The 22,895-nt window shown below is 40.4% G+C and overlaps 1 protein-coding gene across 2 annotated transcripts; it reads right to left on the bottom strand.

Annotated features, from left to right (window-relative positions):
- Positions 1 to 456: 456 nt before the first annotated feature.
- Positions 457 to 22,674, bottom strand: TMPRSS12 (transmembrane serine protease 12). 2 transcript variants are annotated; one of them, XM_045465136.1, is made up of 5 exons: positions 22,468 to 22,674; positions 21,051 to 21,246; positions 13,867 to 14,135; positions 4,123 to 4,265; positions 457 to 1,034 (listed from the first exon to the last, which is right to left on the bottom strand). In XM_045465136.1, the coding sequence occupies exons 1-5, from the start codon at positions 22,505 to 22,507 to the stop codon at positions 783 to 785; spliced, it is 900 nt and encodes a 299-aa protein (XP_045321092.1). In that variant the 5' UTR covers positions 22,508 to 22,674; the 3' UTR covers positions 457 to 782. The 2 variants fall into 2 exon arrangements, with proteins under 2 accessions (XP_045321092.1, XP_045321091.1); XM_045465135.1 differs by lacking the exon at positions 22,468 to 22,674 and adding an exon at positions 21,843 to 22,450.
- Positions 22,675 to 22,895: the final 221 nt, after the last annotated feature.

Here is a 22,895-nt window from a genome sequence, read left to right as displayed (position 1 = left end):
CAGGCTCTGGGCTGACAGCTCAGAGCCTGGAGCCTGCTTCGGATTCTGGGTCCCAATCTCTCTGCCTCTCCCCCACTTGTGCTCGGTCTCTCTGTCTCTCAAAAGTAAATAAACGTTTAAAAAGTTCAAATATAGGGGCGCCTGGGTGGCACAGTTGGTTAAGCGTCCGACTTCAGCCAGGTCACGATCTTGCGGTCTGTGAGTTCGAGCCCCGCGTCGGGCTCTGGGCTGATGGCTCAGAGCCTGGAGCCTGTTTCCGATTCTGTGTCTCCCTCTCTCTCTGCCCCTCCCCCGTTCATGCTCTGTCTCTCTCTGTCCCCCCCCCCAAAAAAAATAAACGTTGAAAAAAAAAAGTTCAAATATATATATATATATATATATATATGCTGCATATCAAATTTTCAAGAAAATCTAACTTAAAAGGAAATGGTTTTGATTAATTTAAGAAAGAACAGCTTTCATTTTAATTATAAACTCTTTATTATTTGGCATTTGTATACATAAAGCATATATTTAACTGAATATTCTATACACACTCTAGGGAAGTATTCCAAATGCAAAATTATGATTATAAAGTTAAAAAAAAAAACAAAATACATCAAAGAGGCGTGTCAGTGCCCAATTTATGAAAACACATCTAATATGTCACAAGCCTTTGGTTCCAAAAAACGTTCACACGAGAAGTGCAAAGCGGGCAATTACTTGCCAAAAGAATAAATGGGTTTCATTATGTGGAACGTGGAAAGGGATGCGATGCAAGATAGAGATTCTTCAGAATTTCATTATGGGATTCCCAGTAAGACAACAGAAGCCGAGGCTATGAGGACCTGTCCCAGTAGAACATTTATGTTAAATATGCCTTTACTCCTTGCCCGGTAGAGGTGATCCGTCAGCCACTGTTGGTAGAAGGAGGGCCCACAATAGACACCAGGGAAATTTTTCCGACCACAGCCATATCCGTAACTGGTGATTCCCATTACAAAAAATCGTCTGTGTTCTGGTAAGTAGCACATTAATGGTCCACCACTATCACCCTATTAAAAAAGTCCCAAAGTAGCGTTAGTTGCTTCTGGTAGTCTTGAAACAACAGGAACGATTTAATAAATTAATCCCATTAATCAGACATTTATATAAATATAAATTGTCTTTAAAAAATTTTTTTAGGGGCGCCTGGGTGGCTCAGTTGGTTGAGTGTCCAGCTTCGGCTCAGGTCATGATCTCACGGTTCGTGGGTTTGAGCCCCGCATCGGGCTCTGTGCTGACGGCTCGGGGCCTGGAACCTGCTTCAGATTCTGTGTCTCCCTCTCTCTCTGCCTTTCCCCCATTCACACGCTGTCTCTGTGTCTCTCAAAAATGAATAAACGTTAAAAAAAATTAAAAATAAATAAATAAATAAATAAATTTTTTAATGTTTATTTTTGAGAGCGAGCGTGAGCGGGGGAGGAGTAGAGAGACAGGGAGACACAGAATCCAAGCAGCTCCAGGCTCTGAGCTGTCAGCGCAGAGCCCGACGTGGGGCTCGATCTCATGAACCGTGAGATCATGACCTGAGGTGAAGTCGGACGCTTAACCAACTGAGCCACCCAGGCGCCCCAATATACATTTTCAATGTATCTTCAAGTTATAAAGATCCATAGATTTTCAGTTTTACATTCCAACTCAGACAGAAAGCATTCTGTCTGGTCTGATACTTAGAGGAACCATAAAGCTGGTAGATAAACCTCCTATTTGCATGCTATTGCACCAGGATACTATAAATCCAATTGTTTGGAGTTTTTAGTGTAATTACTCAGGAGAGACGTAATTTAGGGAGTAGTGTGCAAAATACTGTACATACTGCTAGAATACTTTTTACTGCTTAATGCTCTATGTGAAAAGTGTAACTTTAAATGGATAAAGGATTCTTGAAGTTGTGTCCAAGGTTTGCTCACTAGAAGAGATGTACAAACTGGCACCTTGCAGGAGATGGCATCTTTCCAGGTGTTAACATTGGCTGCTGCAGGGGTAACAGGAATAAATGGCTAAGCCTCTCGGTAGCGTTACAATAACGAATGTCTGTCATAGTTTATACAAGACTGTCAGGGCACCAAAACACGATTACTAAGGACTGTTAATCACTCAAAACAACTAGAACCTTGAGAGAACTGTTTCAGTGTCTAAAGATTCAGGAATGTATTTCTAAGGTGTTTTCAGTGTCTCTCTATAAGGTAGGCATTGAATGAGTAATTACTTTTTGATAGTGACGCTTAAAAAAATTTTTTTTAATGTTTATTTGTTTTCAAGAAGAGAAAGAACGGGCGCAGGAGAGGGCCAGAGAGAGAGAGGGAGACACAGAATCCGAAGCAGGCTCCAGGCTCGAGCTGTCAGCACAGAGCCCGATGCGGGGCTCGAACCCACGAACCACGAGAACATGACCTGAGAGCTGAGGCAGGACACTTAACTGACTGAGTCACCAGGTGCCCCAGTAATGAGGATGTTTTGCTTATGAATGCAATTCAATTAGATTTCGATTCCCTACTGTTTTACTCAGTAAAAGTTTTAAGAAAAAGGACACTGGAAAGATAAATGCTGGATTGCAGAAATCAGAACGAGTAGCAAAGGGTAGAGCATGGGGGTTCTGCTTGGGAGTGAAGTGCTGATAGATTGAGAAGTAGAATAAAGAAAGATTCAAAAAGCCCAAGAGACAAAACCAAAAAACAAGTAAACTGGACTTCCTAAAAATAAAAATCTGTGCTACAAATGGTAACATCAAGGAAATGAAGAGAGAGACCACAGAATGGGAGAAAAAATTTGCTAACCATATATCTGGCGAGAGACTTGTATCTAAAATCTATAAAAAGTGCTGATGACTCAATAATAAAAAGATAAATAACTCAGTTTTAAAATGGGCAAACTATTTGAATACACACACCTCCAAAGAAGATGTACAAATGGCTGGCAAAGAAGCACATGAAAAGATGCTCAACATCATTAGTCACTAGGAAAATGCAAATGAAAACCACAATAAAAACACCCCTTCACACCCATGAGGGTGGCTACAGTCAAGAGGGCAAACAACAGGGGTGCCTGGGTGGCTCAGTCAGCTGGGCGTCCCACTTGGGCTCAGGTCATGATCTCATGGTTCGGGAGTTCGAGCCCCGCGTCGGGCTCTGTGCTGACAGCTCAGAGTCCGGAGCCTGCTTCAGATTCTGTGTCTCCCTCTCTCTCATTAAGGAAAAAAAAAATTAAAAAAAAAAAAAGATGACAAACAATAACAAGTCCTGGCAGGATGTGGAGAGATTGGAGCTTTCATATTGCTGGTAGGAATATAAAATAGTGCAGCCGTCTGGAATAGGCTTTGGCAGTTCTTCAAAATGTTAAACATTGACCCAACAATTCCAGTCCTAGGTGGAATTTCCAGAAGAAATAAAAAACATACCCACACATAAAAACCGTATACACAAACGTGTACAGCGACATTATTCACAATAGCCAAAAAAATGGAAACAGCTCAAGTGTCCATCGACTAATGAATGGATAAAATGCGGCACATCCGTATGGTGGGATATTATTCGACAATAAAATGAATAAAGTATCAATACATGCTATAATATGGATGAACCTTGGAAACACTACGTTAAGTGAAAGATGCCGATCACAAAACATAATGATTCCATTCGTATGAAGTTTCCAGAATAGGCAAATCTGTAGGGATTACTGGCTGCCTAGGCCTGAGGGCAGGTGGGCAGAGAATGGGGAGTGATTCATAATGGGTAGAGGCTTCTTTTTGGGTTGACAAAAGTGTCCTAAAATTAGATTGAGATGATGGTTGCAATGCTCTGTAAATACACTAAAAGCCCGTTGAGTTATACACTTTAAATGGGTGAATTACACACATGTATATTAAAGGTGGTAATAAGAAAAGGAAGATTCAAGACAAATTTCGCCTGAAGTTGACCACGAAACCAAGGAATCAGGAAAGCAATAGGATTTGGATTGTTGGAATGTAGTTTAAAAGGAGAAAAAAGAATTTAGTACCTTTAAATTTGATAATTCAAGACTTTCGCAGAAAGTGATCAAAGGCCTGTTCAAGTTTCCCTCGAGCTTTAGCAAATATTGCAGAGGAAAATTATTTGGTCTTACCCTGCAAGTATCAAAAATTCCATCTTCATCCCCTGCACAAAATGAGGTGTTAGGGATTATTTGCCCATAACTCTGCTCAGAATCACAGATCTTTCGAGAGATATAATGTACTTCCGCTTCCTGTAACACATCTGTAACATTACCTATTAACAAAAAAATACCAGTAAATTATTTTGGAGAGCAGGCATCTTGACGGCAATATAAAATGTTCGTGTTGAATAGGTTTTCTTTCCAAAGTGATTCAACAATTATGTGAAGTTGTATCCATATATGCTTGTGTGCCTAGGAAGATCGTGGAAGAATAATCTGATTGTTCATAGTTTAATTCCTTTAAGTTACTTTTTGTCTCTATGATTTGCCCATTCTGGACATTTCATCCTACAAATGGAATCGTACAATATGTGAGCTTTTATGTCAAGCTTATTTCACTTGGTATAATGTAGCATGTACCAACACTTCATTCCTTTTAACGGCTAGGTAATATTCCATTGTATGAATATACCACATTTTGTTTATCCATTTATCAGTTGATGGATCTTTAGATTGTTTTTTTTTTTTTTTTTTTTTTGCTAATATGAATAATGCTTCTGTGAGCATTTGAGTACAGGTGTTTGTGTGGACAAGTGTTTTCATTTCTCTTGGGTATAGACATAGTGGAGGTTCGGAATTATATGGGAACTATAAATTTTAATTTATACTATACTCCAAACTATGCTCCAAAACACCTGTGCCATTTTATATTCCCACCAGCAATGCACGAGGGTTCCAATTTCTTCGCATCCTTGTCAACACTCGTTCCCGTCTAACTTTGGATTGTAGACATCCTTGTGGGTGTGACATTTATTAACTTTGAAAATTACATTTCCTAACAATTTTTAAAAATATCTTCGGATCAAAAGATCTGGGGTTTGTTTCTGTTCCTGATTCTTTTTTTTTTGTTTTCATGTTTATTTATTTTTGAGAGACAGAGAGAGTCCCAGCAGGGAAGGGGCAGAGAGACAGAGATAGACACAGAATCTGAAGCAGGGTCCAGGCTCGGAGCTGTCAGCCCAGAGCCCAACATGGGGCTCGAACTCACGAACCGCAAGATCATGACCTGAGCCAAAGTCAGAAAGTTAACTGACTGAGCCACTCAGGTACCCCTACATTTCCTAACTATTGGTAGTGTATAAAAATGAAATCGATTTTGGCATTTTGGTTTTATATCTGGCCACTTTACTGGACTCTCTTAATTCCAATGTATTGTAGACTGTATTAACGTAGGTAGTCCCATCATCTGTGAATAGTGAGTGTTTTGTTATTACCTAAGTCATAGGTGTTGTGCATCTTTTTCTAGTGTGCACTTGCTAGAACCTCTACTATGATATTGACAAAAGTAGTGATGGTGGGGGAAATTGTGCCTGATTCTAAGAGAAATGTTCATTTATAATAATGATGTTTGCTGTAGTCTGGAAGTAGATAACCTTAACCAGGTTCAGGAAGTTCGCTTCTGTGTCTGGATTGCTATTGTTTAAAAAAATTTTTTTTTAATATTTATTTATTTTTAAGAGAGAGAGAGAGAGAGAGTGCAAGCAGGGGAGGGACAGAGACAGAGATGGAAACACAGAATCCGAAGCAGGCTCCAGGCTCTAAGCTGTCAGGACAGAGCCCAGTGTGGGGCTCGAACTCACAGACCGTGAGATCATGACCGGAGCTGAAGTCAGAGGCTTAACCACAGCCACCCAGGCATCCCTAGATTATGTTTTTAACAGAGCTTCTTCTGCTCGTATTGAAATAATCATGTTTTTAAAAATTCTTTAATCAGTTAATGTGGTGGATTACGTCAAGAGACTTCTAACATCCAACCACCCTTAATTTCCTTCGATACATTCGTCTTGGTTATGTTGAATTCTATTTATACTATTCTTGATAGATTCAGTGTGCTTATAATTTGTTTGGCATGTCTGCCTTTATAATATTGGCCTTTCTTGTACTATACTATACTTATTAATCATAAACTAGTAAAAACAGGATGTGTTCCCTCTTTTTGGATTCTCTGGAAGTATTCATATGAGATTTAAACGGCTTATCTCTGGTAATTAAGGTAGGGCTCACTTGTTCTGAATTCTGGTGTTTTATTTTTGAAAACAATAATTACTGAATCATTTCCTTTACTCTTTAAGAAGTGTTTTTTTAGTGTTTATTCATTTTTGAGAGACAGAGAGCAAGAAGGGGTGGGGCAGAGAGGGAGACACAGAATCTGAAGCAGGCTCCAGGCTCTGAGCTGTCAGCACAGAGCCCGACGCAGGGCTCAAACTCACAGAATGTGAGATCAGACCTGAGCCCAAGTCAACCGACTGAGCCACCCAGGCACCCTTCCTTTACTCTTTATAGGACTATTCTTAGTCAGTTTGGGTTACTTTGAATTTTCTAGGAATTTATCCATTTTATCTAAGTATTAAAATGGAGAACTTAACATAGCTTAAAGTATTTTATCTTTTAATTCATAACCTTATTTGTATTTGTGTCTTCTCTCCTTTTCTCATCAGTCTCACCGGGGTTTGCTATTTTTTTCTTCTTCTTCAAAGAACTAGATTTTGGCTTTGTTGGTCCTCTTTTTTCTAACTTTATTTTCTGTTCATGAATTGCTGTGCTTATCTCGATTTCTCTTCTTTCTATGGGTCATGTAATGTTCTGTTCAACTTTTTCCAGTTGGATATTTAATGCATGGTGTTTAGCCTTTTTTCTCTAATAGGTCAAATATTTACTCTTTGATATTTTTGAGCCTAAAGGTGTATGTGTTTAAAGCTTTACATTTCCCTTTATGTGGCACTGAAATTGCAACATTCAAGCTTCTCTGTGCAGTATACACATTACAGTTCAGGTCTAAGGATTTAAAGTTATGACACAGGAGTTATTTCGTAGTGTATTTTGAATTTTCTAAATGTGTGAGTTTTTTAAGAAAATATTATCTTTGTCATTTTTTAAAAAGCATCATGAATGTTTAACTAACATAACAAAATTCTCACACTGTAGGCTTGCAGTTCGATGATTGCTGGTAAATTTATACCGGCACCACAACCCAGTTTTAGACTATTTCCTTCACTCCAAAGAGTCCTCCCATGCCCATGTGCGGTCAATTCCCACCTCCAACCCACATTCAAAAAATGACTAATAGGATTACTGCCACTATGGGTTTGCCTTTTCTAGAAAGTTTGTATGAAGAAATCAATTGGCTGCAAATGTAAGTTAGGATCCCCCCCGCCTTTTTTTTTTTTTTTTTTTGGACTGTCTTGTGTTCTATTGATCTCTATGCTCTCAGTACAGAAAACAAACCCATGCCCTGCTGTCTTGATGGCTATAGTTTTGTTTTTTTTTTTTTTAATTTTTTTTTCAACGTTTATTTATTTTTGGGACAGAGAGAGACAGAGCATGAACGGGGGAGGGGCAGAGAGAGAGGGAGACACAGAATCGGAAACAGGCTCCAGGCTCTGAGCCATCAGCCCAGAGCCCGACGCGGGGCTCGAACTCACGGACCGCGAGATCGTGTCCTGGCTGAAGTCGGACGCTTAACCGACTGCGCCACCCAGGCGCCCCATTGATGGCTATAGTTTTATATGAAATCAGAGTAACTCCTTCAGCCTTGTTGTTTTTCAAAATAATTTTGGCCGTTGTAGGTCCTTTGCCTTTTCATCTAAGTTTGTCAATTTGTATGAAGAAGTTTGCTGGGATATGGATAGCGATTGCATTGAATATATAGGTCAATCTAGAGATACTTGTAATATTAACAACAATGAACCTTCTAATACAAATCAGTATGACATTCATTTATTAGGTCTTCTTTATGTAATGTTTTGCAGGGTTTTTTTAAATATTTACTTTTTTTTAATGTTTATTTTTGAGAGCGCGAGAGAGCACTATGTGCATGCACAGGCAGGGGAGGGGTAAGGAGAGAGGGGGACAGAGAGGCTCCGAAGCAGGGTCTGTGCTGACAGCAGAGAGCCCGATGTGGGGCTTGAGCTCACGAACCATGAGATCATGACCTGAGCCGAAATCAAGAGTCGGTTGCTTAACTGACTGAGCCACCCAGGTGCCCCTTGAAGTTTTCAATGTATAGACCTTGCACCTCTTTTGTTGACTACAGTGAATGTAGGTGTGGATCTCTTTCTTTTTTTTTAATCTTAACTGGGGATTCATTGAGCTTTTGTAAATGTTTTTCATGAAATTTCAGGAGCTTGGGGCCATATTTTCTTTGAATTATTTTTTCTTCCCCATCTTCTCTCTCTTCCTCTTCCAGAAATCCCATTGCACACATGTTGGTGTACTTGATGTTGTGCCACATGTCTCTGAGTGTGTATTCATTTTTCTGCAATATTTTTCCTCTGTGTTCTTCAGATTAGGTCACTTCTTTTGCTGTGTTTCAGTTCACTGATTCTTGCGCCATTTCATTTCACTAGACTTTTTATTCAGTTCTTTTGAAAATTGACTATTTCAGGGGCGCCTGCGTGGCTCAGTCGGTTAAGCGGCCGACTTCGGCTCAGGTCGCGATCTCGCGGTCCGTGAGTTCGAGCCCCGCATCAGGCTCTGTGTTGACAGCTCAGAGCCTGGAGCCCTTTCAGATTCTGTGTCTCCCTCTCTCTGACCCTCCCCCATTCATGCTCTGTCTCTCTCTGTCTCAAAAATAAATAAACATTAAAAAAAAAAAATTAAAGGGGCGCCCGGGTGGCTCAGTCGGTTAAGCGGCCGACTTCGGCTCAGGTCACGATCTCACACTCTGTGAGTTTGAGCCCCGCGTCGGGCTCTGTGCTGACAGCTCAGAGCCTGGAGCCTGTTTCAGATTCTGTGTCTCCGTCTCTCTCTGACCCTCCCCCATTCATGCTCTGTCTCTCTCTGTCTCAAAAATAAATAAACGTTAAAAAAAAAATTAAAAAAAAAAATTAAAAAAAAAAGAAAATTGACTATTTCACTACAGATATTCCCTATTTGGTAAATTATTGTCATCACATTTTCCTTTAATTCCTTTGACTTATGCACACCTAACGAGCTTCTTTGTGGTGCCTGGGCAGCTCAATCGGTTTAGTATCCAACTCTTGATTTTGGCTCAGGTCATGATCTTATGGTTCGTGAGATCGAGCCCTGTGTTAGACACTGTGCTGTTAGCACCAAGCCTGCTTGGGATTCTCTCTCTCTCTCTCTCTCTCTCTCTCTCTCCCCGCCCCCAATATGGTTTGCATTCTCTCTTTCTCTTAAAGTAAATGAATAATTTTTTAAAGAGCTTCTCTGAAGTCTTTATCTGCTAAATTCAACATCTGAGCCTATATAGAGTCTGGTTCTATTGACCATTTCCCCCCACCTGAGAATAGGTGACACTTTTGGGTTTTTTGTTTGTTTGTTTTGTATGTCTTATATTTTTGTTGAAAATTGGGCATTTTAGGGGCACCTGGGTGGCTCAGTTGGTTAAGAGTCCAACGTCAGCTCAGGTCATGATCTAATGGTTCATGAGTTTGAATCCTGCATTGGGCTCTGTGTTGACAGCTCAGAGCCTGGAGCCTGCTTTGGATTTTGTCTCCCTCTCTCTCTGCCCCTCCCCTGCTTTCATGGTCTCATTCTCTCTCTCTCTCTCTCAAAAATAAATAAATTAAAAATTTTTTAAAAAAGAAAGAAAATTTGTCATTTTATATAGTAATATTGTAACAACCCTGGATTTTGATTCCTTCCTCAATAATGTTGTTGTCAGGGGCACCTGGGTGGTTCAGTCAGTTGAGTATCCAACTCATGATTTCAGCTCAGATCATGATCCCAGGATGGTGGGATTGAGCCCTACATCAGGCTCTGCACTGAGTGTGGAGCTTGCTTAAGATTCTCTCTGTCTCCCCCTCTGCCCTTCCCTTGCTCACATGCTCTAAAATTAAAAAAAAAAAAAAAAAAAAAAAAGAAAGAAAGAAAAAAAAGAATGTTGTCATCCTTAAAGTAACTTGCCCGGACTTAAATTGTAGACTCGTCTGTCGTGACTGTTGATGTTTCTGCTCAGTGTTTTAATTCTGATTTTTACCTTTAGCCTAGCTTCATAAGGCTTGCGTGTGTGTCTGTATAGTTTAGGGGTCAGTCAGTGATTTGGGCTGCTGATGAATAAATCTGTGTTTGGGTTGGGGACTGTATTCAAAGTCCAGTCAGTTTTCAAATCTACTTTGACTTTCTCTTTATTGTGAGTTCTCTCGGATTTTCCTGACACATGTATGGTTTCCCAACCAGCCAAGGATATTTGGAAAGCTTATTGAGCTATTCTATAGCTCTCACATTTTCAGGATTTATCTGTCAAATTTCTGACTGTTCTGCTGGCCATATCCAGGACTAGCAGAGGCTGTGGGTTTTCCCCATTTGTCTCTTGCTGAGTCTTCTACTTTTTATTGAGAATGCTGTTAGCCAGGATTTTCATCTGCTGTTCCAGATAGAGTTCACCTCCTCTGGTAACAAGATTCTGTTCTTCATGACCCTAGTAAAACTATTGCACTGACTGATGAGAGGGGACTTTGGACCAACCACAAACAAAAAAGCTGCAAATTCCTCTTTTACCCAGTTTATAGCCGTTTATGATGAACAAATATTTCTCAATTTGTTGTGTACTTTGGTTGATTTTCAAGGCCCTGAAATGGTTGCTTTTGGCAATTTTGTCCAGTTTATATCTGGGGAGGGGGGAGAAGATTTGCCACCCTCCCCATGCCATCACAGCCCAAATTCCCATCCCTTTTATTGTTTTATTGTTTCATAATCACAGTTCATAGTTTGTACAGTACTTACCCTTTGGACTTCGAGATTTGTTTTATGGGCTAGTAAGTGGTCAGTTTATTATTATTTTTTAATGTTTATTTTTGAGAGAGAGGGAGACAGAGTGCGAGCAGGGAAGGGCAGAGAGAGAGGGAGACACAGAATCCAAAGAAGGCTCCAGGCTCTGAGCTGTCAGCACAGAGCCTGATGCAGGGCTTGAACCCACGGAAGGTGGTCAATTTTTATAAAGATTCTACCTATACTCGAAAAGATAAAATTCTCTAACTTTTTGAGGGCAGTGATTTGGCTATTAAATCAAGCTTACTAATTATGTTGTTCAAATATTCCACATCTTTACTTACTAGGTTTTCATCTGTTTGATATGTTAATAATAAAAATAGTGTTGTATTAAAATTCCCTACCATCACAGAGGAGTTATAATGTTTGTTGTACAATTCTACTTTTCTATACAATTCTACAATTCTATAATTCTGCTTAATATTATCTGGGTCCTATTAGGTTCAGAAGTCTAGAATTGCTCTATTGTCTTGGTGAGTTAAACCTTTTCTAAATAAAAATGACCTTCTTTATCCCTAATAATTCTTTTGTCTTAAAGTCTATTTTGTCTGCAATTTGCATAGTGATACTAGCTTTCTTTTAATTTGGATTTACTTGATATATTTCTTTCCTATTGTTTTACTTATCCCTTTAGGTAAACTGGATTTCCTACTCCCTAATCTGATTATCTGTCTTTTAACTAGTGGTTTGCTCCATTAACACTCATCATGATTATGGATATATTTGGGCTTTTTTCTACTGTCTTATTTTATATTTTCTACTGTCTTCACTTTTCCTATGCTTCTTATTTCTTGATTTATTAAGATTTTGTCTTCATTTTCTTATTCCATTTGTTTCTTGCTACTAGTTTACACATTATATCTTCTATTTCTATTATTGAGATTTGACCATTCATGCTTCAATCTAATGTTAATCAGTATCTTAACACTTCTTTTTTTTTTTCAATTTTTTTTGAATATTTATTTTTGAGAGAGAGAGAGAGACAGAGCATGAGCGGGGGAGAGGCATAGAGAGAGGGAGACACAGAATCTAAAACAGGCTCGAGGCTCTGAGCTATCAGCACAGAGCCCCATATAGCAGGGCTCAAACTCACGAACCACCAGATCATGACCTGAGCCGAAGTAGGATGCTTAACCAACTAAGCCACCCGTGTGCCCCTCTCACAGGTATAATTGCTATCATCTCACAGATCATGAATACATATGACATTGTGACAGATGATATAATATAGTGGAAACACATGAGTTTTGAAGCAGGCCAACCTGGGATTGAATTTTTATGCCCCACTTAGCTGTGTAATTTGGGGCAACTTACTTAACATCTTCAAACCTCAGTTCATTCATGTCATAGTATTTTTCATGGTGTTACTGGGGGCATTAAGTGAGAAATGCATTAAGGTGCTTAGCATTTTATTAAGTACCTAGACCTGAATAAATGGAAGCTGCTGCTATATCATTGCTCTAATTGTTGTTCAAGAGTCAGTAACTTGCCCATGGTCATGCAGCTAGTACACTGCAGGGCTGAGATTTAGACTTAGGTCTTTGGTCCTAAAGCCCATACCTCTTTATCTTGTTTAAACAGTATTCTCAGAGGAAAAAAAATAATTCACAGATCTTTCATACATTTATCTGGTATTCTATCTAATCTATACCTAATTATTTACTTCTTAAAAATGTTTTTTCATCTTTATTTATTTTTGAGAGAGATAGAGTGCAAGCAGGGAGGAGCAGAGAGAGAGGGAGACACAGAATCTGAAGCAGGCTCCAGGCCCTGAGCTGTCAGCACAGAGCCCGATGCGGGACTTGAACCCACCAACTATGAGATCATGACCTGAGCTGAAGTCGGACGCTTAACCGACTGAACCACCCAGGCACGCCTAATCTACACATATTTAAATGGCTAGTTTCTATGGGGAATAGAAAAGAGACTCAACGCTTGAGATCATGTATTGCTAACTAGATTTGGATTCCTTTGAGGGTAATTTGTACTTAATGTAGTACTTATATATTCAGGCTTTACAATGAGGAAGATCTGAATTTGTGTCCTACCTTTTCAACCTCTAAGATCCACAGTTCCTGGTCTGTTACATGGGAATAATAACATTAACTTCCTAATAGGAATATTTTGAAGATAAAAGAAAATGATATATTTAGAAAAAGGGCCTAAAACACGGTAAATGCTCTCAAATAGTAGCTATTGTTAACACCAAAGGCAGAGACTAGTTTCTACATTTGTTTGTTCTTCCCAGTAGTTCAATCAATCAATAATTAGTGCCTGTTTGTGCACTAAAGAAAATGTATGGCAATCAACCTGCTTGATACTAAATAGGACATTAAGTAAAAAGGACCCTAATTTGATCCCTTATAGCCAGAAGCTTATTACGATAAGCCATTCTGGGGGCGCCTGGGGGGCTCCGTCGGTTGAGCGTCCGACTTCGGCTCAGGTCATGATCTCGCGGTGTGTGAGTTCGAGACCCGCGTCGGGCTCTGTGGTGACAGCTCAGAGCCTGGAGCCTGCTTCAGATTCTGCGTCCCCTTCTCTCTCCGCCCTACCCCTTCTTGTGCTCTCTGTCTTTCAAAAATGAATAAACATAAAAAAAATTTAATAAAAAGATAAGCCATTCTGTTACAGAGCTGGAACAACAGAAACACTTAAAACCTCTCTCTCATCCTCTCTGAGAATGTCTAGAGGTTCAAGGGTCTTGGCAGGTATAACCAGAGAAAGTCTCTATTTCTGCTTTGGAAGATAATTTCATCTTTCCCACAAAAAAGAAAAACAAGGAAAAAAAGAACATTTCCTTTTCAATGGTTTATAAAGACTAATTGCTCAAGCTCATGATATAAAGAGATACACGTATAGAAGGGTTCATCCTCTCTAATAATCAGGAAAAAAATATACACATAAAATTCAGACTATAATTACCTTCTTCTTTTGTTCTTCCCCAGCCACTTATAAAACACTTCGTGTTTTGGTCCAGCATTTGGAAAACATCAAAAGGTAGACAAATAGGCTGAATATAGTCATTATACCTCACTGCTTTTTTTAAATGAAAAAGCGCAATATCATTTACGTAAGTTTCCAAATTGAAATCTGGATGGATAATGATTGCTTTAACTTTTATCTTCTTGGAGTATGGAGGACCTCCATGTATGTTATTAGTTCCAATCACAACTCTCCACATTAAAGGATCTCTGAAAGAGAATAAATGTTGTTATAAACATGTTTATTAAGTAAGTATTCTTCATCTCCCACTAGTTTTTGTTTTTCTCAGGGTAATCAGAAAAATTGAATCTTACTTTCAGGTACGTGAAGTCACATCAAATAAGAGCCAAAATATCATGCCATAGGAAAGGAGAAAAAGATCAATGGGACAGAGGTCCTAAGACAGATTTAAGTACATGAGACTTTAATATATGATGAAGGTATCACTTCTTACCAGTGGACAAAAGAATGATGTACTTGATAGATGGTATGGGGACATCTAGCTAAACGAACTAGTTTGAAAAGTGAGATAAAATTAAATCTCTGAAAAACATTAAACAGTAAAATAAACCCCAAATGGATTAAATATTTAAATGCAAAAATCTTTTTTAATGCAGAAATCTTTTAAATAACATCTTCATTTTAGAGATACATAAAGCGATCTGTCTGAGATTTGCTTCCAAATAATTGAAGGGGGGAGGAGTTGGTGGGGATAAAAATGAAATAAGATCAGGTAAGAGTTGATAACTGGAAGCTGGACGCTAGGTACATGGAATTCACTAAACTATTCCTTCTACTTTTGTAAATTTTTGAAATTTTAGAATGAAACCTTTGGATATGAAATTAGCATGAGAATTATAAAAAACTAGGAAGAAAATGTAGGTGAATACATAGCATTGATAGGAAATACATAGCATACATAGGAAATAGGAATAGGAATACATAGCATACATAGGAAAAAGGACTTGATCAAGCACAACATTCTAAATATATAAAACAGGATGCACTTATGGATCTTGACAATCTTAAAAAAACAAAAGCAAAGAACAAGTAAAAAACCAAAATGTTTTCTGTCGGTCAAAATCAACAATTAAAACCTTAAGAATTTAATAGTTGTTCATCTGGAATTGGACTGGGAAGGAGGACCTTTTACTTTATAGACTGTTGTTTACAAATGCTGAAATTCCTTTTCATCCTTCAAACTGGCCAAGTTTACGAGTGTGTGTGTGTGTGTGTGTGTGTGTGTGTGTGTGTGTGTGTAATGCTCAGGATAAACAAAAGTCACCAAAACAAAGCAACTCTTATTCATGTGGGAAGTATAAACAGATGGGTACTTTGCCAGCATGTATCAATAGCCTATAAAATTTGCATTGTATTTTACTCTGCAATTCTACTTCCTAGAATTTCTCCCAAGGAAATAGAAGATATTTAGCTATCCTAAAAGTAGGTTAGGTAACCTCTAGAAAGTTTACCAAAAAATTGTAAAGCCCTAGTTCTATTTTGTGGAAAAAGAAATCACTGCTTTGAGCTACTTTGAAATAATGGTCTTTTCTTTTCTTTTCCAAACTTACTCAACTTATATTCCTTGCTTCAGTTTATATTCAGGCCATAAGATTACAAAACAGGCTGTAGGGGCACCTAGGTGGTTCAGTTGGTTGAGTATCCAACTCTTGATTTTGTCTCAGGTCATGATCCCAGCATGGGATCAAGCCCCACATAAGGCTCTGTGCTGAGCGTGGAGTCTGCTTGAGATTCATTCTCTTTCTCTTTCTCTCTCTTCCTCCCCCTCTCTTTCTTTTCTTCCCCCTGCTTTCTTTCACTCTCAAATAATAGTAAAAAACAAACAAACAAACAAAACAAAACAAAAAAAAACCCCAAAACACACGACCCAGGCTGTATACTGAAATGTATACATTGCTGAAATTAAAGAAGACATGAATATGTGGAAAGAGATTCTGTGCTCATGGACTGGAAAACTTAATATTGTTAAGATGACAGTAATTACCCAAAGCAATCTATAGATTCAATGCAATCCATATAAAAATCCCAATGATTTTTTTTTTGAAGAAATAGAAAAGCCCATCCTAAATTCACACAGAATGTCAAGGGACCCCAAGTAGCCAAAATAATCTTGAAAAAGAAGACTCTAGTTGGAGGACTCCCATTTCCAGACTTGAAACCAACTGCAAAGCTACAATAGTCAAAACAGTATCGTACTGGCAGGCACACACACACCAGCTGAAAAGAATCGAAAGCCCAGAAATACACCCTTGCGTATGGGCTCAACTGATTTTCAACAGAAGTGTCAAGACAATTCACTGGGACAGGACAGCCCTTTTCAACAAATTTTGCTGGCAAAGTTGTGTACGTACATGCAAAAGAATGAATTGGACACTTACCTTACACCACATGCAAAAATTAAACCAAAACAGATGAAGGCCTAACTATAAAAGTAAAACAAAAAAACTCCTAGAAGAAGACACGGGAGGAAACTTTCACGGTATTGGATTTGGCAATGATTTCTTGGATGTGACACCAAAAACACAGGTAACAATAAATAAATAAATAAATAAATAAATAAATAAGACGTCTTTAAGATTAAAAACTTTTGTGCATCAAAGATCATTATGAAGAGAGTGAAAAGACAAACCACAGAATGAGAGAAAATATTTGTAAATCCTGTATTTGATAAGGGACTGATATCAAGAATAAAAAAACATTCCTACAGCTCAGCAAAAATACTAATTAAAAATGGGCAAAGGATTGAATACATGTTTCTTCAGGGAAGATATACACATGGCCAATAAGCACATTGAAAGGTGCTCAACATCACTAGTTATTAGGGAAATGTAAATCCAAATCACAGTGAGGGGCGCCTGGGTGGCTCAGTTGGTTAAGCACCGAATGCTGAAATGACTCTTCATTTCAGCTCAGGTCATGATCTCAGGGTGTGAGATTGAGCCCCAAGTTGGGCTCCACATGGGGTGTGGAGCCTGCTTGGGATTCTCTCTCCCTCTGCCCCCCCCTCCCGTTACCCCTGCCCCCCACTCCCACTCTTGCACGCTCTCTCTGAGAAAAATACAAAGACAAAAACAGAAACAAAGACAAAACACAAAAGCCACCGTGAGATACACTTCACATGCATTAGGATAGTTACCATAGTAGTAGTGTAAGTGTTAAGTTGTGTAAGCAATGAGCTAGGCACATGGAGACTGATGTTCTGAATCGATTTCTAATCAGTGTGGGGTACTGGGAGATGAGAAACAAATTTAAGAGCTACTGTGCAGAGAGAGCTAATTCTAGGTAATGGAGCCATTAGTGATGGTGTTATGTGAAAGAATCGAGAAGGAACAGGGTTGTAGAGGAAAGATTTTTTAAAATTCATTTTCGGACTTGTTGAGATGGCAACTCCAGTATAAATGTGTAGCAGAGAACCGGAAATATGACTCCCCTGGAGAGACTTGGGTGTTTCCAGTACATGGTGACTACTGAAACAGAAGTAGACGGGACATCTCCAGCAAAGAGTACAGATGATAAGGCAAAAGGATAACAAGGGGAACTCTAGAAATATTGCCATTTAGACAATGACAGACTCATCAAGGAAAAGGAGAAAAGAAAAAAGAGACGGTGACTTAAAAATCAAGAAAAAAAAAAGAAAAAAAAGAAATCAAGGAAACAGATCGTTTCGAGGGGAGCAGCGGTCAACTTCGCCACATGCTATAAAGATCAAATAGGAGGCACCCCTGCGGGGCTCAGTCGGTTAAGCATCCAACTCATGGTTTTGGCTCAGGTCATGATCTGACAGTTCGTGAATTTGAGCCCTGCGTCAGGCTCTGTGCTGACAGTGCAGAGCCTGCTTGGGATTCCCTCCCTCTCTATGCCTCTCCCCCGCTTGCACACACACACTCTCTCTCAAAAATAAATAAGCTTAAAAAAAAAAAAAAAAAGATCAAATAAGATGGGGACTAACAAGAAGTCATTGGATTTGGCACAGAGGGGGATCTTTAACAGTGTGATTTGGCCCCAGATATCAGACTGCAATTGGGATCTTATGAGTCAATGCAGAGGAAGCAAAAGGGGGTCTCTCAAAGTGTTTAACAGTGAAGGGAAGAACAGAAACAGGTAGGGTTAATCGGTAGGTTGCTTGGGTTTTTAAATAATGGCGGAGTGACCTAAACACGTGTAAGGATTACAGGGAAGAAACCAGAGAGAGGTTGAAAAACACTAAAGCAACACTGAAGTATAATGAAACAGCACAGATTTTAGAACTGGCTTGAAATCAGGGGGCTGCTATTTAACAGCAGTGTGATCTTGGGCAAGTTACCAAATCGCCCTGCTCTCTGGATTCTTCAGGCGTAAAACAGAGATAATAATAGCTATCTACCTCAGAGGGTTACTGGGAGAGCTTTTTTTTTTTTAAAACACAGAATTATATTTAACATCCTTAGTACTCAGAGCAAGTCTTTGATAAATGGTCGTTATAAGAAGGAATAAGGGATCGTTGACGGTGCAAGATAAGTGAGGAGGAACCGGAATAAAAGGTGGCAAAGTTAGTCCTCTGACAGAGGGGGCGCTTCTGAAAAGTAGAGACTATGCCCCAGTAATGTCTACTTCCTCAGCACCCAGCCCAGCCCCTAGCAGATAACATATATCCAGTAAATGTTGAGTGCAGAAGTAAAAAAAATCAATGAGATTTAGCCTTGAGAAACGTTAAGTGGAATATGAACATTATCCTCGAAGAACTGGATTCAATATATCTGGCGTCAGAAAGCAGATAAAAAAATCAAGGCACTTACTTTAACATAAGGAAAGCTCTCTAAGAATTAGAGCTGTCCAAAAAAGAAGTGAGATTCCTCCTAAGGTAGCAGTGCATCATCGCAAGAAATGTTTCAAGTAGAGAGCCATATGCTGTAGTTACGGTTACATGTGTGAGTTTTCATCCTGACAAACGTGGATTTGATCCCTGATTTGGTGGCTCTCTAGCCATGAGCAAGGTACTTAATGCTTAAGTCTCAGGGTCTCCCTACAGCAAAGAATGGTTGCAAACGTTAGTAAAATTAAGTACGAAAACGTGCCTGGCTCAGCACATTGAAGCAATCATTATTTCAGACTCGACAGCGTCTTACTTCGATATTGTAAGAAGGAGTCAAATACAGGACAGAGGATTGAACCAGACCTTTAAAATGCCTCTTTGAACTCTAAGGTTCTATGACAATGTAACAAAGCTATATTATTTGACCAAGGTCATACATCTGGTAGGTTTTGGAAACTTCCTTAAAGCCTCAGCACCAGAGTGTCAGTGGAAAACTAGGATACAGGTCTCCTCAATCTAAACTCATTTTTCTTCCTACTGTGTCAAAGGACTAGACCAGTAAAAAGCACGATGTCAGGACTTGGTAGGCAAGAAAAGCTTTTCCAAGAATCTTCAAACCATATCAACCAGGGTTTTCCTCCCTTGATTTGAGGTCTGAATGCTGCGGAAAAGCAGTTTTTAAAGATAGCATGTTAGAAAACAATTGTAAAGCACTCACCCTTGAAAGAACAGAATTGATTCCTAACTCTGAAACTTCTTTTCTAGATCTCCACGTTTGGTTTATACCTTAGTATCTTACTATTTTTCTACCTCTGTTCCTCAAAAAAGCCAATTTATGGAACTGAAATGCATGTTTCAAAAATTTAGTATACCGGGGCGCTTGGCTGGCTCAGTTGGTCTCAGGGTCATGAGTTCAAGCCCCACGTTGGGCATAGAGCTTACTTACAAAAAATGTAGTACACAGACTAAAACCTTATGTACCCCATCAGGCCAGTTGCCCTCAACTGAATTTTGAACTTGTTAGTCCCTTTTAAAGACTTTTCATTCTTCTCCAAGAGATCTGTTCTGTTATAAATGAAAAACTAAAGGGGCGCCTGGGGGGCTCAGTCAGTTAAGCGCCGACTTTGGCTCAGGTCACGATCTCACTGCTCGTGAGTTCAAGCCCCACACTGGGCTCTGTGCTGACAGCTCTCAGAGCCTGGAGCCTGCTTCAGATTCTGTGTCTCCTCTCTCTGCCCCTCCTCCAATCACAGTCTGTCTCTCTCAAAAATAAACATGAAAAACATTTTTTTTTTTAAAAAACCAAACAGCTAAAGGGATGTTATATGACAGGTACCATCGTTTCCCAAAATATTTTTCTTAGAGCTTCGTATAAAATGGTTATGAGGGTCATGAAGTTCTATTCTATCTGTGGTAAATCCTATTTCTCTAAGACTGACCTCACCCATAGAATCAATAAACATTTATTAGGTCTTCTATAAAGTAGGCCAAGTCCTATATTAGTCCAAGGAATACAAAATGAAACATGTAGCTCTTGTTCTTAAAAAACTCATGATCCAATCATGAGAAAGACAAACACATGGTTGCAATATACTTGTAAAAGCTAGAAGAAAATTGTCAGTATTTAAAGCAACGTTCAACAAACTCCAACCCATAGTCCAAATCTACCTGTTTCCTATTTTTGTATAGCCCACAAACAAAGAATGTTTTTTATACTTTTAGATGGTTGGGACTCTCCCCCAATAGTATTTTGTCAAATTTTAGTGTTCACAAGTGATTTATTGGATCACAGCACACTTATTCAGTTGTACTGTCTATGGCTACTTTGGTTCTACAGCGACAGAGTTGAGTAGTTGTGACAGAGTCCTTAAAACTTTTGCTATCTTTGCAGAAAGTGTGTTGACTTCTGATTTATAGGACTCACGTCAATAAATAGCGTGCTACATGGAAAGCATTATGGCTATTTGTAAACACACAGCTTAACTGAACATGACTGAAACAAAATGGTCCTCTACTACTTTAAAATACTCCCTCAGAGGGGCACCTGGGTGGCTCGGTCGGCTGAGCGTCCGCCTTCAGCTCAGGTCATGATCTCACACTCCGTGAGTTCGAGCCCCACGTCGGGCTCTGTGCTGACAGCTCAGAGCCTGGAGCCTGCTTCGGATTCTGTGTCTCCCTCTCTCTCTCTGCCCCTCCCCTGCTCATGCTCTGTCTCTCTCTGTCTCAAAAAAATAAATAAAAACATTTAAAATAAATAAAATAAAATACTCCCTCAGAGAAAAACAATAGGAATTGCGTTTTGAATACATACCTAGTGTCCTTAGTGCAGTGGGCAGCTGTGAGGACCCACTTACTTTTCACTAAGCTTCCCCCACATATGTGAGCAAGAATTTTGCCTGACTGGATCTGCAGGCTAACTAGCCATGGCCATGCACCAATTTGAGCTTCTGTGCCCCCTATAATCCGAGACCCTTTCGATGCATCTGCAAGTGGTGCTGTTCCACAATCTAAAAATAAAAGTCATATATTATTTGGACTGAACATCTAATAATACGCACTACCTCCTAATCTTAACACACTAATCTTTTAAATTCCTATTTAAAAGATGGATATAGCAAGCTGGATACCTAAGGCATGCCCATCTTCTGGGAAAAAAAAAAAAAAAAAAAAGGAGCGTTAAGACAAACAGGCTTAACTGATCACTTGCAAATGGGCGTTAGATCAACACAATTCATTAATTTTAAACTCTATTCCTCTAAATGAGATCGGTTTCTTTGACCAGGTATCACATTGTTTCCTGTGCAGAATGGCAATTAGAGAGCCTGGGACTGATGAATCACGGGCTACAAGTTACAATACTTGCATTTAACTTGTTAGGTTAATTTTTCTCAAGTGTAGTATGTATGAACATACATAGATGCGCCACACAAGCCTATGGCGTTTTTGTTACAACGACTACTACCCTGTCACGAATGGACTGCTTAGGTCTGTACGTTTTAAAGACAGTTGGAACGACAGAAAGGGAGGGACCCAAATCCAAACACTACAGAAGTGGGGAAGACGCACAGGACACCGTCCAAAGAGAGGAATGAACAGATACTGCCCTCTTCGTCTGCTGCTCCCTCCTCCCGGGCCCAGGGTGCCCTCCGCCTTGCTCGCGGGGCCTCAGGCCACCCCGGGGCAGCCACCTGCTCCTGCCAGGGGCCGCGTCCAGTCCTTTCAGAGAGTGAGTAGTGCGCTGCGTACGGGAGAGCGCTGCCCACAAACAGCAGGGCAGCACTCAGCAGCCGCAGCCCCATTTTGAAACTCCCGGCGCACAAGATGGCGGCAGGCATTTCCTGTCTGGCGGGCTGTGGGCCGCGGGCTGGGAGACGGGGGTGCGCAGTCGGTTCGCGGGCTAGGAGACGGGGGACAGATGGTGCGCTGGTGGCCCGCAGCCTAGGAGACAGGGGTGGGGGGCACAGGTGCTCCGTGGCCTGGGGGGGGGGGGGGAGGCGGTGCACAGGCGGGCCGTGGCCTAGGAGATGGGGGGCAGTGCGCCGATGGGCCACGGCCTAAGAGACGCGGGTGTGCATTGGCTGGCCGCAGTCCAGGAGACTGGGTGTACGGGCATGCAGAGTGGTGGGCCCCAGCACACCGGGGTGGCCAGGGGCAGGAGGCCAGCGAGGCTGGCGGAGTGGCCCGGATGGGGCTGTGCCCGTTGGCTTCCACTCACGGGGCGGACGCACCTGAGGAGTGCTGCCCTCGCCGTTCCGAGCCTTCATTCATTGGCCAGATCCACTGTGCTCATACAGTACAGTTGGGCCACTGTTGTGGGAGGGGACGTGCAGGGCCCCTGGGCACTGCTAGCTCAGACTTGTAGGGCCTGGAAGGCTTCCAGAAGTCAGGGCAGCTAAACTGAGGCACGGAAGCTGGGAAGGGGAGAGGGAAAGCAGAGAACAAAGCAAACGCAAGGTGGGGAGCCGAGGTAATATAGCCACTGGGGAACCCAATTTCTGTGATACGTGTTTTGTAGTAGTTTGCTTTCAAGTGGTCACCTCAGGGTGAGCTGATAAAATCAAATTGCAGGACCTGCAAAGTTGACAAAAACTGCCTGATGGTAACTGCTCGCTCGCTCGCTCTCTTTCTCTCTCTCTCTCACTTCAGTCCCAAGCCT

The sequence above is a fragment of the Leopardus geoffroyi genome, chromosome B4 (genome assembly GCF_018350155.1).
Source record: "Leopardus geoffroyi isolate Oge1 chromosome B4, O.geoffroyi_Oge1_pat1.0, whole genome shotgun sequence".
NCBI classification, from domain to species: domain Eukaryota; kingdom Metazoa; phylum Chordata; class Mammalia; order Carnivora; family Felidae; genus Leopardus; species Leopardus geoffroyi.
The sequence above is the reverse complement of the archived record's forward strand: the minus strand, read 5'-3'. Positions and strand labels throughout refer to the sequence as shown.

What these genes read in the sequence shown, in the direction of transcription:
- TMPRSS12 (XM_045465135.1), bottom strand. Translation starts at nt 22,074, where the DNA reads ATGCCTGCCGCCATCTTGTGCGCCGGGAGTTTCAAAATGGGGCTGCGG. An exon ending in GGGAGCAGCAGACGAAGAGG is followed by an intron (nt 21,247 to 21,842) that starts GCAGTATCTGTT and finishes TTTTATTTTTAG; the next exon opens with ATTGTGGAACAGCACCACTT. An exon ending in GAATTTTTGATACTTGCAGG is followed by an intron (nt 1,035 to 4,122) that starts GTAAGACCAAAT and finishes CTTTTTTAATAG; the next exon opens with GGTGATAGTGGTGGACCATT.